Source organism: Aedes albopictus, chromosome 1, assembly GCF_035046485.1.
Source record: "Aedes albopictus strain Foshan chromosome 1, AalbF5, whole genome shotgun sequence".
Classification (NCBI taxonomy): domain Eukaryota; kingdom Metazoa; phylum Arthropoda; class Insecta; order Diptera; family Culicidae; genus Aedes; species Aedes albopictus.
In genome coordinates this window covers 124,759,919-124,776,683 of record NC_085136.1, presented here as the reverse complement: position 1 = coordinate 124,776,683, position 16,765 = coordinate 124,759,919, and the positions used below count along the sequence as shown (strand labels likewise).

General features: G+C 38.7%; 1 protein-coding gene across 16 annotated transcripts in view; it reads left to right on the top strand.

Annotated features, from left to right (window-relative positions):
- Positions 1-16,765, top strand: part of LOC109403520 (serine/threonine-protein kinase D1) — an 89,368-nt gene that overhangs the window by 58,649 nt on the left and 13,954 nt on the right. For all 16 annotated transcript variants that reach the window (XM_029861603.2, XM_029861599.2, XM_029861598.2 and 13 more), the window contains 3 exons: positions 3,351-3,712; positions 12,963-13,107; positions 14,044-14,405. In XM_029861603.2, coding sequence (XP_029717463.2) covers positions 3,587-3,712; positions 12,963-13,107; positions 14,044-14,405 — 633 coding nt within the window. In that variant the 5' untranslated portion in view covers positions 3,351-3,586. The remainder of the gene's footprint in view (positions 1-3,350; positions 3,713-12,962; positions 13,108-14,043; positions 14,406-16,765) is intronic.

Below are 16,765 nucleotides of genomic sequence, written 5' to 3'. Positions count from 1 at the left end.
TAAGAACTTGGAACATAAGGGTTTCTAGGGTTCCAGTCCATATTCTTTTTTTTTCTCATCCCGTAACGCAAACTAGTGTTGAACGGTGTAATCAGTTTTATAAATTCCAAAAGTACAATATTCAAGCAACTTCTCTGAAAATGTAAAAACATTTCATTGAGAGGAATGTAAATTGCCATGGTTTAAGAATCTAAATTTTATTCCATAGTTCTACTTGCTACGCGAGTACAAATAAAAATGTGGCACTCGTTGATTTAAGTGTTTTCTAAGAGTTTGGCTGCCTTTTTTTTTGTTTTTGAGTACGTGATATATTGGTATCTTGCCGGTAAATTTGAAAACGGTTCATGGTGAAACGAGAGTTAAAGTGAATTCACAGCCCACGGTTTTGGTATTCCTAGTAGGCTTTGTAAATCGTTGGTATAATGTTTAAGATATTGAAGCTCTTAAAGTAAACCTAAATGCTAATCTTTTTCCTATAGCCAGCTTTATACGTCATGTTACCAACGCGTTTACCGTGAGTTTATAAGTATTTCATTTGAATGATCATCAGTAACAACGATTTTAAGCTTTGATTCCAATTTAATTGGGGATATGCATACTATCGCTTTGTCTATAAACACGTCAAAAACACCTATTGAGTTTTGTAACAGTATCGCAAAAAATGTGATAAATAATCAAAGTTCTAGATGAAGTACAAAAGATATATTCATTACGAGGAATGATTAACATGTGAAATTTAAAGAATATTCTATGAAGTTACTAACATTTTCATTATACTTTATCATATCTTATATTTTCAAACCACTGTAATTTGCGATTGTTTCAATGAAATGTTGTCAAAATCTCAGAGAAGTTGTTTGAATGTTGTGTCTTTGAAATAAGGTTTGTGAAACTACAGTCAGTTTTTTTTACGCGGGGGATACGTACCGCGTAAAAAAACTCAGTCCAAAATACGAAAAACCGCGTAAAAAAGTCTCACCATTTCTCGACGAATCATGCAAAAATAAGACTATGAAATTTTTTTTATATGGAGTTTTCATTTACGCGGCCGCGTAAATGAAAACCGCGTAAAAAAGACCTGACTGTATATCAGTTGTTTGTGATTTGAAGAGCCAATGAAACATTCTATGACAATATTGCCGTATACAGTCCTCCTGCTCCTATTAGACGCTGCCACCCCCTTTACGCCCACCACGTTTTCCAGGCTGTCTTCCAACCAATTTAGTTCATTTTTGTATGTGATGAGTCTATAATAAGCACTAACTGCACCGAAAAAAATCAGCTGGATTGGATGCAAGACAGCTGAGAAATTGCGATGGGCGTCACGTGGGTGGCAGCGTATAATAGGAGGCTCGACTGCATGAGCTAAATCTATGAAAATAGAGGAAAATCTTCAAACAGTCAAAACTTTCGTTTCCCTCGATGAAATATTTTCAAATTTTCGGAGGTGATGCTATAATAGTATATCTTTCGAATGCCGGGTGTCAATATGGTGTATATTTTTTTGTTTATAGTGATTTCAGGCACACCGTGCGCGCATATTTACTCATATAAGAAAATTCAATGGAAATGGCTCAAAATCTTCAAATCACAAAAACTTTAGTTTCCCCCGATGAAAGATTTTCAAATTTTCAGACGAAATACTAGAATAGTATATCTTTCGAATGCCGAGTGCCATTTAGGTGGACAATTTTATTTGTTAATAACGGTTTTTGGCACACCGTGGCTAATCTAGGTATGTTGAAAACTTTATATTATTTCAAAGAGGAGATGTTTTTACAGGTCATTATGCAGATGTTTAGCAATAAGGGTCAAATTATTGATAAGTTTTCATACTTTACAGGAAAAATATAGAAACGGGTCCAAAACTAGTTTTAGTATTTATTACGGCGTGTGCCAATGATAGGAACCTTGTACTAGTTGTGGACACATTTGTTAATTTGGATTCCACTTCGCATTATTTACATGCATTCCTTATGGGATTAGCCATAACTGGTACACTATGGCGAAATAGGGTGCAAGGAAGCCGAAAAATTAAGGAAAATGATTTATTTCTATCGTAATTTGAACAAATTTCGAAGTTTAAATGAATGCAATCATCTTTTGTGAACGTGATCTGTTGTTCACAATTTTTTTCTTGTTAATTTGCATCATTAAAGGTTAAAAATCGACTATGGCGAATTTGAGGTACTATAGCCATAACTGGTACACTGAGCCTATTTCACTTTTTTTCTGAACGGTATGGAGCAGTTATGACTTATAATGCCTGCAAAACAAGTTGATTAAATCTTTTTTTCTGAAAGCTATTTCGTAATTAAACTGCTATCCAAATTGCTATTCATCTATCGGGCACGTTGTTTTACATTGTTTTGTAACTAGGGAAAATTAATAAAGTTTGATTTAGGTTGTCCCCCGTAATTCAAACATTTTCATATTCTGGTATCTTCCTTCGCCGGACAGTCGTCCTTGGCATGAGAAGTACCACAATCGCAAATCATATATCTTTTCTATCATTTCAATTATCGCACATGTACAGTCATTGCACAATTATGGGTCACTCTGTCACAATTATTAGTCAGTCAGTTCACCATGTTATTCAAATGGAATTGACCCATAATTGTGGGTGACCCATGATTGTGCTATGACTGTGTGCAGAGTTCAATTTCATCACTTCATTAGCGAAATCAGTATTTACTTCTAATTCTAGCACGCTATCTTTGGAAGCGCATTTCTAGAGAAAGGTCAGAGAAGATTACCTGTCTATGCTATCCAATTGTAGTGGTGTACATCAAATCAGACAAAAACAAGAAAATGTCCGTTGAATAAGTGAGAAATCAGCAAATAATAAGCAGCCAAGTGTTATGACATTCCGAATTCTACATAAAAATCCCACAAATTCAATATTAGCAACAAAGTTGCAAATGATTGTGTCCATGTGCTACACGATATGTAAAGCATTTAAAAAAGAAAAGCAAAACACATCAAATCATCTGATGAGAGCGCGATCACGCGAGACCAAGTCAAAAGGTGTGTGATGGCTATTCCCCCTCAGAGGCCACTCAGCGATAACACCTCCAATGTTTGGGGTCACTAGCTGCGACTGCCACTGACTTGCACATGCTCTGATGAGGGAGCAAAGTCTGAACGTAAAATTTTACTCTACACGAAGCACTATTCTTATCATCTCGCCATTTACCCAGCATGGGCCGACGAGCACATGCATTGAATGGGCGCAATCGGTTTCTTTATATGAATCACGTATTGGATGCTGTTGAACACAACATCTCACATCACGCGTGTAGCCATGATTAATAACATCCAGTCTTTCTTTTTCCGTTTCTCGTTTTCAGAATTCACACAATCCACCGCACAAAACAAACCAGAATCTCTCAGTCTGAATCTTTCACCTAGAGCAATCGCTTGCATCATATGGACCAATGGAAAAATCTCCCACATAAAAAGCAGCAAAAAGAGAAGGATACCAACGGAATCTTTCAGGAGCGGTAATCCTGAAACAATAGACACCCTGTGATTGCCTCTGGCGTCGTTGGAACAACAAAACGTACTACAAACTAGCACAACAACAATGGCCGGACCAGAAATCACCTTCATCTTCCAGTTCGGTAACCTGCGGGACATCGTTACCGTATCCAGCCAAGCGCTAACACTGAAAACGCTCAAGGATCTAGCCTGTGATTTTATCAATACTAAGGTAGGAACTAATTATGCTGTTATTTTATTCGCTAATTGAGCCTGAGGTTGTTCCTACATTTTTTGTCTGGGATCAGTATGAGTTCAGTCCACTCTGTCCAAGATATTGTGTAGTCCAGAGGTTCCCAAACTTTTTGCTATCGCGGCGCCCTTTGAAATTTCCAAAAATGTCGCGGCGCACCAAAGCTTTTAACGAAGTTTTTTTTTTCAGTTTTGAACCACTTTCACTTTAAGATGTCAAAAACAAAATCGTGCAGCACTTTTTATACCATCCTCCTCCTCTTCGTGGCGTAACGTCCTCACTGGGACAAAGCCTGCTTCTCAGCTTAGTGTTCTATGAGCACTTCCACAGTTATTAACTGAGAGCTTCCTCTGCCAATGACCATTTTGCATGCGTATATCGTGTGGCAGGCACGAAGATACTCTATGCCCAAGGAAGTCGAGGAAATTTCCTTTACGAAAAGATCCTGGACCGACCGGGAATCGAACCCGTCACCCTCAGCATGGTCATGCTAAATACCCGTGCGTTTACCGCCTCGGCTATATGGGCCCTTTTATACCATGTTTTCTTAGAATTCTGAGAAAATTTCGAAAACTAACTTTTTTTAAATAAATTTCTCAAAGATAAATTAAATATAATAACTTCACAGAACTAGACCAAAATTTCATTTTTTTTTTGCGGAAAACACACTTTCAAACACTTTTATTTATTTTGGAATATTTCTGCAAATTAAGACACACGAAAAGATTGTAAAGGACCTGCCAGGTGGGCTTTGATTGAACTTTTTATTTTCATAAATTTCAACTTAATCTTTTGGGGCTGGAGTGGCCATATATAACCCCGATTATGAAACCGAGCATACAAACTTGTTCGAGTTCAGCGAGGTTGCGGCAGTACTGATGAAACAGTACGTTTCAAAAAGGTTAAAGCTAGCTCTACTCACTATCAAACTGGCAAACCAGGCAAATTTGGTTTCAATTGATATATATAGAAAGGATACCAGAAATCCTATGGCACAATCGAAGACTGAAGGAAAATTAAAAAAAAAAGATGTGAAGCGACACTAAATAGTTTTACTAAATAAAACAAATATAAGTGTATCGAAGTACAAATAAAGAGTTTGTTCTTTTTGTTTCGTCACAACACAACACACAAGCCTGCGGCGCACATGAGAAAAGTTCGCGGCGCACCAGGGCGCCGCGGCGCACAGTTTGGGAAGCACTGGTAGTCGACATAAACCAACATTGACAACATCGAATTTGATATCTAACGCAGAGTTTCTCTTACCTCTTGGTGGGTCGCAGGTTAATTTAGTATGGCTTAGGGTATGTGTTTCATCAGTAATCTCACGCTCCCATATTCATCCTTTCGAATACAAGCGATTACGGCACCACTTGATTCCGTTCTTTTTCCTTTGTTTTTCGTAGGATGAAAATGGGAGCCACATGCTACACAGCAGCAAGTGATTTAGATGATGCCGTTGATACTACAACGACCTTCATCATGGAAGCTTTTGAAGAAGCATGCCCTCTACGGTCTGTGAAGATCACAAGAGGAACCCCTTGGTGGAACTCTGATCTGGCGAAACTCAGGAAACAATGTAGAAAGAGTTGGAACAGACGACGTTCGGCTGGTTCGGAGGCTTTCAGGTCGGCTCGCAAGGCCTACAGGAAAGCTCTCCGGTCTGCTGAACGATCCGGCTGGAAAAACCTTTGTACAAATGTTTCCAGCTTGAGTGAAGTCAGTCGGTTAAACAAAATCCTTGCGAAATCTAAGGATTTCCGGATGAACGAACTTCGTTTGCCAAATGGCGATCTGACTTCCTCTGATGAGGAAGTTCTGGAATGCTTATTCAGCACACACTTCCCTGGATGTGTGGATATTACATCTTCGGATGATCCTGATGTCTTTTCTTGTAGTTATGATTCTTTAGCTTCGGCTCGGAGTATTGTAACTATAGAATCGATTGAGTGGGCTCTTAATAGCTTTGCTCCTTTTAAATCTCCTGGGGCAGATGGGATTTATCCTATTTTGCTTCAGAAGGGATTTGATTATTTCAAACTTGTTTTGAAAAAAATACTTATTTGCAGTTTTGCTACAGGGTATATTCCCAAATCCTGGCGGGATATTACTGTGAAGTTTATTCCGAAAGTGGGTCGTGCGTCGTATGAAGAAGCAAAGAGTTTCAGACCTATCAGTTTGACCTCTTTTCTTCTGAAATGCTTAGAACGCATTGTGGATTATCACATCCGTGATGTTCATCTGGCCAACGTGCCTCTTCATGTGAACCAACATGCCTACCAATCTGGTAAGTCCACTGTGACTCTTTTACACAAGGTTGTTTACGATATCGAGAAAGCATTCGCACAAAAGCAATCTTGTTTGGGTGTTTTCTTAGATATCGAGGGTGCCTTTGACAATGTGCCTTTCGATGCCATATTGGAAGCCGCACGGAGTCATGGTATATCTCCAATGATTTCCAGTTGGATTCACCAAATGCAGGGTTGTTACAACAGCGCGGATTTCGCGAATTCCGCGGATTTCGCGATTTTCGCGGATTTGGCGCGGATTTACCCATGGAATTTGGCCCTCGCGCGGATTTGGCGCGGAAATGATTTTTGTAGTGTGTACAGCGAAATATTTGAATGATTATCGAAACTTGAATTGAAAATTATGAAAAGTAAATATTTGTTTAGCCCTCCTAAGATGTTAGAATTTTCGTACTACGATAGCGTAGTGTACGTTCAGCGTGCCTGACTGGGTCATATTGACCCCAACATTCTACTAGTGAAGAATTTGGAGCAAGTTTTCGTTTTGGTTTACGGCAATCGTTTACGAATTTCATCAGCTCTTCGAAATATTTCCCTGAAGAAATTGTGCAACGATTCCTCCAATATTTCCATTATTGCGGGTATGATGTGCATCTTTATTCAACTTTCAAGTTCTCTCAAGTTCAAGTTTCTCAAACGAAAAAAAAAACAAATTTGATTCTAACAATTCCTTCGAATTTCGACTGTTGGTTATGTTGGGAGGTATGGCCAAATGGCGTTCAGTCTTTGGAGGAATAACTCAAAAACGGATTTTTAAGCTTTCTTCCGACGTTTTGGTCGCTATATTGTGCCTTCTTCTGGGAATTAACTATGCTCCGTTTTATCGTAAGTATGAGCCCACTGCATAGTCCACATTCGTCCCAGACGTAACGTATCATCCGCCGGCGGCGGCGGTGTTTCATTTGGATGTAATATCCGAAAGATATCCGTTCATCGGAAGCCGGAAGGGTAATAGTAATCTGCCCGAATTACTGGTACAATTTTGAAAGGCACCAGCAATATATTTGGAAAAGAGATTTCTAGATAAACCCCTAGATTATTTCGGGAAAAAATCTCTTGAAGGGAATCCTAGAGGAAACCGCTAGTAAAACTTTGGCGAAAAACTCTGGGGGATCTCTGCAGGCATTCCTGGATATATTACTTCAGGAATTCTTGGAGAAACTCCTAAAAAATCCAGGAAACCCCTGTTGGAATTTCAAAGGATTCCAGCAAGTAAATCTTGAAAATTGTCAACATTGTCCTTCTAGGATTTTTCCAGTGATTACTCATTTTAATCCCTTCGGGACGACTTTTTTCATCAACCTCGCCGCTGTAGAACGCGTCAACGAGGTGCAAATGACCCAACCGTCCTGGAAGGGTTAAGGGACATTTTCTCAGGTTTTGCGAGGTATTCTCCTTGGAAAATTCCTCAGTGAAGACATCACTCTACTACTAAGACATCACTCAAAAAAGTTCGAAGTGATCCTATGAGAATTTTTCATGAGTAGCCTTCTCAAATTTATACTGGTTTCCAAAATTCTTTTAAAAAAATGTTTGGGTTACTGTCTCCAAAACTATTCAGCAATACTTAAAGAAAGCCAAGAAAGTTCCACTTTCTTTAATTCAAAGATTTTTTTTAGTTTCTTATAAAATTTCTCCAGTTTTTTTTAAATATTTTTCCCACGAACAAACTATCTAGTTTTTGGGATGTTTTTCCTGAGATTTTGTCTAGAAAATTCTTTTCAAACATCGCCCAATGAATCTTTAAGAAATTGTTTTGAAAAAAAAAATAACGAGAGTTTTGCCGAAATGTCTTTAAACTCACTTTCAGAAAGCATGAGTTGCGTTGATTTAGGAATCAACAAAAGTTTATTCTTCATCCAGCACTCAACTAGTCCATTCCAGTTTAATGGATTTAATGGATTCCTTGAATAACGTGAAGAAAGAAAAAAAATACGTTCACGCTCTCGCGGATTTGGCGCGAATTTATTTCCAGTATCGCGCGGATGTAGCGCGGATTCAAATTTAGCTCGCGCGGATTTGGCGCGGATTTTTTTCCACCCTTCTCGTAACAACCCTGCAAATGCTCAAAAACCGATATCTCTTCTCGACATTGCGTCTAGCAGGGATTAGGAAATTGAGTGTTTGTGGATGCCCCCAAGGGGGAGTCTTGTCACCGCTTTTGTGGAATCTCGTAGCAGATACGCTGTTGAGGCAACTCAATAATAGCGGTTTTCCTACTTATGGTTTTGCCGACGACTACCTAGCATTGTTAGTTGGTATGTGTATCACCACCGTTTTCGAGCTGATGTAAAGCGCCCTTCAGGTAGTTGAGGGTTGGTGTCGCCAATATGGCCTTTCGGTTAATCCGAGTAAAACATCTATTGAGGGGGTCAGAAGCAGAGGGGTGTAAGTGACCAAAACCTTATTTTGAGATAATGACCGAAAACTTTGACATCTTATAAAAAAATCAACAATATTCGAAAAAGTTTGGATTCGCCCCGAACACTCTACTATCAAGTAACTTCACCATCTGAGATGGAAACAGACATTATATACGCTGTTTTTCTACAGATAGGAAAATTTGATTTTTTGGGGTAGTGTCACTTACACCCCTTTACCACCAAACTGTTAACTTACACCCCTTTGGCACCAAACAAGTTCTCAATAGGCCATATACTCTACATGTAGACTCAAGTATTACTATGAATAAAATTGTCCCTAAAATGTTTAATTTCATTTTAAATGAATAATGCAAACAACCACGATGATGTGGAAGCATTATTACTTTTCTGAATTCAAAAATCAGATGAAGTATTGACAAATTAAGAAAACTAATTTAACCCTAGTGGGATGCTGGGGTCTTTATGACCCAGGCTCCCTGAACGAACACTGCACTATCGTGATGCGTCTAGCGTAACATTTTTTAAAATACACATACAAAAAACCTTAGTGACCGTTTTGTCGGATCATTGTTGCGTCAGTAGGACCTACAGTATTTTCAAAAATGTAAGTTTATTTTATTATTAAATGTAAATAAAAATACATTTCAACCTGATATATTAAAAAAGATGAAAATTATAGTAAACCGGCTGTGCGGTTTTTTGACATACAGCTCCATAGAGAAGTCCCACATAGAGAAGTAAATGTTCACGCCGATCGTTTCAGATATTTGCGAGTCTATAAGGGTAATACAGACAGACAGAAACTCATTATTAAATGTATAAATAGGTAGGCGTGCGCTACTAATACATGTTTTATCCTTCCTAATTATGGAAATCGCCTACAGTACGATTTAAAATCTAATTATTTATCATACGGATTCTAAAACAGAGCCTCAATGACACCATATACGACGTAATGATGCACTTTTAGTGTAATACTGCGTATGTAAACTCGTCCCTGACAGTGGTTTCCAAGGAGTATATACTAAAATTTGGAGTTTGGACGTCTCACGATTTCAAACGGTAATTTGTTAACTGCCCTTCGTTTCATCCGTGTTTGGCAGCCTTCTTTTAGGAGAAATAGACCTAATTTTCCCTAGAAGAAGACTGCCAAACACAGCCGAAACGACGGATAGTTAGCAAAGCACCGCTTGAATTCGTGAGACTGTACAAACTTTTGGTAATCAAATTGATAACCTAATTCTGATCTTCACGATCGTTATGAAATCCTAAATTTTGTGATGAAAAATTGTGAATAAAATGCAGTGTTGTAATCTTAATTGGTACATTATCGTCATTCGTACTCACGATGAGCAACTAAAAGAAGGTGATACATATTGTCACATTTTTGTGGGAAAAAGTTCAGCAAAAATATCAGTCAATTAATTTACTATCAATGTTTGCGGCTAAGCCAGTCGAGTGAAAGTTTTACCTTATTCCAAAAGCTAGACTTCGCAAATACTGGCGTGAGTGAAAAATGGATAATGAGAAGGGTAAATTACGAATTGGTTACTGCTCCTCTCAGTAAGACTCGAACTAGTAGAACACCATCACTGCCATTATTAACTTGAGAATTTAAATTGATTGAAACAATGTTGAGCAGTTATATTGGAACAACAGGTTCAATGCGATTTCAACATTTTTAAGAACACATTCGCCAAGTGCGTCGTGGGTCCATGGCATAGGGCATGATTAAAGCCGTATTCAACGAGATCATAGATGTACATTAAATCATAAAAAAATAATTCAATACTTTATGTAAATATAATTAATTACTTACACCCCTCTGCCTCCAAGCAAATCTCCTCAACGGTTAAGCGTCATATTTTCAATCAATGTTTTAACATGCTCAAACATTTTTAAAAATTACGGGTCTTTGGCAACAAGCAAAGCTGATCTCGTAGAATCACGTACGATATTTATCTCAATTTTGAATTTTTGGTCACTTACACCCCTCTGCCTCTAACCCCCTCTATTGTTCTTTTTACAGAAAGGCGAAACCGTAATGGCGTTCGACCTTTGCGTCTCTTTGATTCTGAAATCGATGTGACTGAACAGGTAAAGTACGTTGGAGTCATTCTTGATTCCAAGCTTTCCTGGACACCTCACATTGAGTTCAGAATCAAGAAAGCTTGTATGGCCTTCGGGCAATGCCGGCGAACCTTTGGTACATTTTGGGGTCTAGAACCCAAGTATATCAAATGGATCTACACAATCGGTTGTTCGGCCAATATTGGCTTCTGGATGTCTTGTGTGGTGGCAAAAGGGCGAAATGAGAACGGTCCAATCAAAATTAGGCCATCTCCAAAGGATGTGCTTAATGGCGATGCCTGTAGCATTCTCTTCAACTAACACGGCAGCGCTCCAAGTTCTCTTTGACGCTTCCCCACTACACATTCATCTCAAACAAGAAGAACTTTCTTGCACTACGTACTGTCTACGGGTACTCGGTCTACTAGAAGAAACTCCTGTGAACCGCACATCAACACACACCCCGTTGTTTCCACTTTTGGTGAAGTGGGACAAAGTTGTCCTTGCTCCAAGTGATCTTACAATTGCTTGTAATTTTCCATATAGGACATTTTCCACAAAATTCCCTTCCCGGAAAGAGTGGACATCTGGTTATCTGGGGAGAAGTATTTCATACGGCATCGTCTGTTACACTCGTATGTTACTTCTCGAAGGTCGAGCAGGTGCTGGTGTTTATTCTCGTGAGCTAAGGCTGTATCAGTCTTATTCACTTGGTAGACATTGCACCGTTTTCAGGCCGAAATCTTTGCTCTTATGTGCGGTATGCAATTAGCACTTCAGCAGCACGTAATGGGCAAAGTATTATACTTCTGTTCAGATAGCCAGGCTGCAATTAAAGTACTTGCTTCGGCCAACTCCAGGTCGAAGATAGTTATCGCTTGTCGAACTCGAGGAGCTGAATTCAGCTAACGCTGTTCACCTTATATGGGTACCTGGCCATTCTTCCATCGCTGGAAATGAATTGGCTGGAGAGTTAGCTCGCACTGGATCATCATTCGACTTCATTGGCCCTGAGCCAGCTGTTCTGGTATCCAAGTGTTGAGTAAAGCTTCAGATTGACACCTGGACTGCCACTCAGCACAAACAATACTGGAAGAGTTTGGAGTCATGTCGTCAAACAAAATTGTATTGTACTGAGTAATCTCTAAGGGGTAGCAAAGTATCTAACAAATCTGTCAAGGCAGAATTGCAGCATGCTGGTTAAAGCATTGACTGGCCACTGCCGACTCAGCTATCACATGGCGAATATTCAGCAAGCTGATTCATTGGCATGTGATAGCTGTAAATCCGATTATGGAACTTCGTATCATTTAATATGTAACTGTTTAGTTTTTGCGCAACTGCGTGTCCGAGTACTCGAAAAACACTTATTCAGTGAAACTAACTACATAAACCTGAATCTTCAGGACGTTCTGTCGTTCTTGGCCCGCTGTTCTAAAGTGCTATTGGCTCTCTTTACACTTTATGCGTTATCACAGTGCTCTTTTAAGGGCGTTGTTTGAACCCATTGTGGTACGCTTTTGCGTGTATGACGATCCTATTCCCTTACCTTTCTTTTCCTCTGTCCTGTTCTTTTTCCTTCCCTTCTCCGTCAGGTAAATAATGAATAGGCTCGTGTTCATGGCAATGGCACAAATTTCCCAAATAGAGGAGAACGTGCCTCTGGAGCCGACCTACTGATACCTGATACCTCTGTAGTTCGCGCACTTCAGTTGATGCCCTCTCTAGTATAGAGGGCAAATGAGACCATCCAACAAACTACCAGGCAGTCCTTCCTCTTTCCATATCTTCCAAATAATACGGCGTAAAACATGATACAACTGCTCACTACCGGAATGCTCGTTTTCCCTAGCTGCCTTGTTGTTATCAAGGTCTCTAATGGCTGTATTGACCTCGTCTAGCGTGGGAGATTCCAGATCCGGTCCTTCGTCGTTGATTCGCAAAGTAGAATACAAAAGTTTCTTTTAAGTAGATTAACTTCAGACTGGAACACTGAGATGCTACTGAGTAATGAGAGAGACTCTCCAATCACATCGCAAAACTACAGTCTGATTACGGATGTTAACTTGCCAAGTAGTCCTTCTTCGAAATACCACATGGCGACCGTGACAAGACAGGCCATAGGGCTGCCAGCTGCCATCGAGAGTCCCATACATTACCTAAGAGTCCCTGAAAGCCTCTGTCGGATGAGGGGCGAGTGCACGATCATCCGCAAGCGATCACTAATACAGCTGATCGCGTATGGCGATCACGTCGTTGTCGAAGATGATGTCGAGCAGCAAGTGCCCAAGTGACCTTTTGCCAAACAGCCTTATGCCAAATGACACTGACCCTAGTTATATTCCTCTGACAAAATTTGTGTTCTTCCGAACCGTCTTTTCTTTGTATCCCTTTGCAAAGCATTCAGTACCTATATAAAGAATTTAAAATAAAAATAATGTTATATCATCAATTCTTTTCTCACAGGTACCCGAGAACGGATTAAACCGTTTATCAGACCGATTGCTCCTATTTCGCCATGACTACACTTCGTCCAATGTGCTCCAAATGATCAACTCCGCCGCCGAAATCATCGACGAAACCCTGGTGGAAATCGTACTGACAGCAAACCGTAAGTCACCATACTATCACTATGATACGGCCAAAGGACGGTTTAAAGTATCTAGTTTTTCACACCACTCATTGGTTTTACTTCCGAGTAGCAACTCGGATTTTATGAATGAGTTATTAGCGTGGCTCAAAATACCACATGTCAAAAAGTTCGATGGGCCCCCTTCTCATTTCGTTCTATATGACGCCACGATGCTCTGGTCAAATTTTCAGCTAAATCCGTTAACATTTGGGCGGTGCTAAACTCATTTGAATTTTGTATGGGAGTTTATATGGGAAAACATCGATTTTAGCATTTTTCTCATGAAGGGCACTATTTATACTTAAAACACATAACCGATTGTATTGAACTATAGTCTCACATGTGCTGAAAAACTTTGTCGAAGACCGCAAAGTCATCCGAAGCTTGTAGGAAAAGATATTACACGCAGACCATCTGGTGGTGCTTAACATTTAACATGTAAAGGAATAACAATAGCAATAAAATCTCATTGAATGCGCCCGTATTGTCTAGGATATAGCTTTTTTTGCAAGTGTCTGATCACGTAGCGGTCTTCGACAAAGTTTTTCGGCATATCCCAGGCTATGTTTCTATAGGATCGATTACGTGTTTTAAGGGAAATTGGAACCCCTCAGAAGAAAACTGCAAAAAACGATGTTTTCCCAAATAAACTCCCATACAAACTTCAAACAAGTTTAGCACCGCCCTAATGTTAACGGATTTAGCTGAAAATTTGACCAGAGCATCGTGGCGTCATATAGAACGAAATGAGAAGGGGGCCCATCGAACTTTTTGACATGTGATTTTGCCATACAAGCTTGAGCCACCCTAATGAGTTATGACAAATAAAATCGATTTTTAAACCATCCTGATGGTGCATTAACAGCGAAACCATATCCCCATCACGGATTATTCACACAGAGCTTCTCCTTTCAGCCATCAACGCGCCCGGGTCCGATGACATCCCGTTGGTGCGACCGCACGCCCTAGCCGTCCACTCGTACAAGGCTCCCACGTTCTGCGACTTTTGCGGCGAGATGCTGTTCGGGTTGGTCCGCCAGGGGCTCAAGTGCGAAGGATGCGGCCTAAACTATCACAAGCGTTGTGTCATCAAAGTGCCAAACAACTGCAGCCGGGTGGAGCACACCGGAGTGCTGAATGCCGGCGGCGGCAGCGGCAACCGGCGCAGCACATCTTCCAGCCTGCAAGCCCCACCAACGAGGAGCCCCTCCGGCGGGTCAAGTACCTCGCTCATCTCCGACGATCAGACAACCAGCGTTGGATCCGGTTCGCTGCTGGTAAGAAAGATGCAGCAGCTCATGAACGACATCACCAACTGAACTGAATGGGGTGGTGTGGTGTAGTGTCGTTATAACGAACTAATTTACAATCTCTCGAACGAAACTCTCGAACTGCAATGAATCATTCCGTACATATTCCGTCCAGTGGAAAAAAAAGACTTAAGTTAATTTATGCAATGTGTAATCGATTTAATTATAAGGGAAGACAAGGCTAATCTCGTAGAGAAGCAAAAGACTATTTTTATTGCTTGGTGAAGGTGCATTATTTTTCTGACGATAGTTTCTGATAAATGACGGGGCAGTGCCTTAGGCATTACCTATGTAGATTTCCAACAAGAAGAATTGGACAGTATTTTAAGTTTTCTTATCTTGTTCTGTTATTACTTAACCAATCAAGTATTACTTTGGTGTGTATGTATTTTATTGTACAACAAAAACAAAATGCTCGAAATAAACACTTCAAATCTTTATTTTATGTTTCTCTTTTGTTTTTATCATTGAACTGCAGAAAGTCCTTTATCAGAACTGTCTTACTGATGCATCTCATTATTGCAATTTTTAATGTGTGATTTATTTGATGTACCCCGAGTAGGTAAGAAAATCCAACGAATAACACATTCAGTTATTAAAGATTGAATTACTGAAGAACAAAAATTGATATTGGTTTGATTGAGATGAGAGGTAAAACATAAGAAATAATATCAAAATAAGGTATGGAGAAGTGCTCATTGACAGCTTGTTAAGATATTGCAAGATCAAAACAATATCAGACAAGATTTGTCGACATTTTTTCTTGAAAAAAAAATGCCAATAGACAGCATCGAACCTTTGACCTTAGGATTCACAGGCAGCGATGCTTACCACTCAAATGTGGCTAACTGTTGTGAATACGAGGGGAATAAGAGCATAAAATTCTTTGTTTTTACAGCTTAAAAAGAAGCATATGGCATTTCACTAACATTGATCCAACTCTATGAGTGTATGTGTTCCATTTTGTTCACAAGAACTGAGCTTGTTCTTATGTGGAAATTTTCAGATATTTTGACTAGAACAAAAACAGATATCATATCACGTTGAGTCATTCGTGCGATATTTATTAAATCTTTGAATAACACATCAATATCACGGGTAGAATAAAATAACTAACGAAGATCAAATTTTTCCATTAAAAATGAATAGCTGAATGGCAGATTTTTTTATTGGTTTGTTGGGAATAATTTAGCTCTTATTCCCAACAAACCAAACAAAAATAAACTGACTTTGTTCTGAAAAATAACTCAATAATAACTAATTTTATCCTTATAAGAACAAACCAAGGACAAAATATTTCAAAATGGAGAATAACTGGATAAGTTATTATCGAGTTATTGAGAACAAAGTAAGAACAAAATATGTTATTTCAAAAAAGATCATCAAAATTGTAAATTTTGTTCTTATGATTGAAAAAAAAACTGTATTGTAAGTTCAGAAATGCTTTGTCCTTGGTTTGATCTTATAATAACAAAATAAGTTATTATTTACTTTGTTTTTGGAACAAAGTTAGTTATTATTTATGTTTTTTTTAGCCTTATTTACTAACAAACCAATAACAAAATTTGCTCTTCATCAACATTCTATTTTAAATAAAATAAATACTAAATTACTCATCAAATACAAAACAAGTGATGATTGCAAAACATGCAATTAGGATGTCATTTTACTTAGGATGCTCAGAAGAACTTATTTTGCTATGATTGCATATTTTGTTATTATTCAGTTATTTATTGTTATTCAATAATAACTCAGAAATAACAAATTTTGCAATGATAATATTTTTTTGTTCTTAACGAGTTATTTAGTGTTTTTAATAAATAACATAGGAATGATAAAATGAGCTATGATTGCAAAATTTGTTATTATTCTGTCCTTGGTTTGTTCTTCGCCTCTACCCGGTATCACATAGAGATATGACATCAAAAATTGTTGGATTTGAGATCTGATTTAGACATTCTCATCTACCCGGGACACCAATCAAATTACATACAATTATGCTTCCAAAACTGTCGACAATAAGTGAAAGAGTTTGTCCTCTGAATTTCATCGAATTCACGAATAACCGGGGATTTCTGAAGATACGGAAATAATTTAGGAATTCCGGGGAAAATTATCAGTTCTGGGTGCATGATAATGTTCACGAGATTAAAAAAAAACTGGCGATTCCACATACAAAACCTAAAAATAAATGTTTGGGAAATATACAGAAGTGAGGAAATTTCTGTATTACTTTTTAGAGTCATACTCTAAAAAGTTTCGTAGGGAATTCCTCCAAGAAATTCAAAGGAAACTCCATAAAGAATTTCATTGTGAAGTCCTCCTGG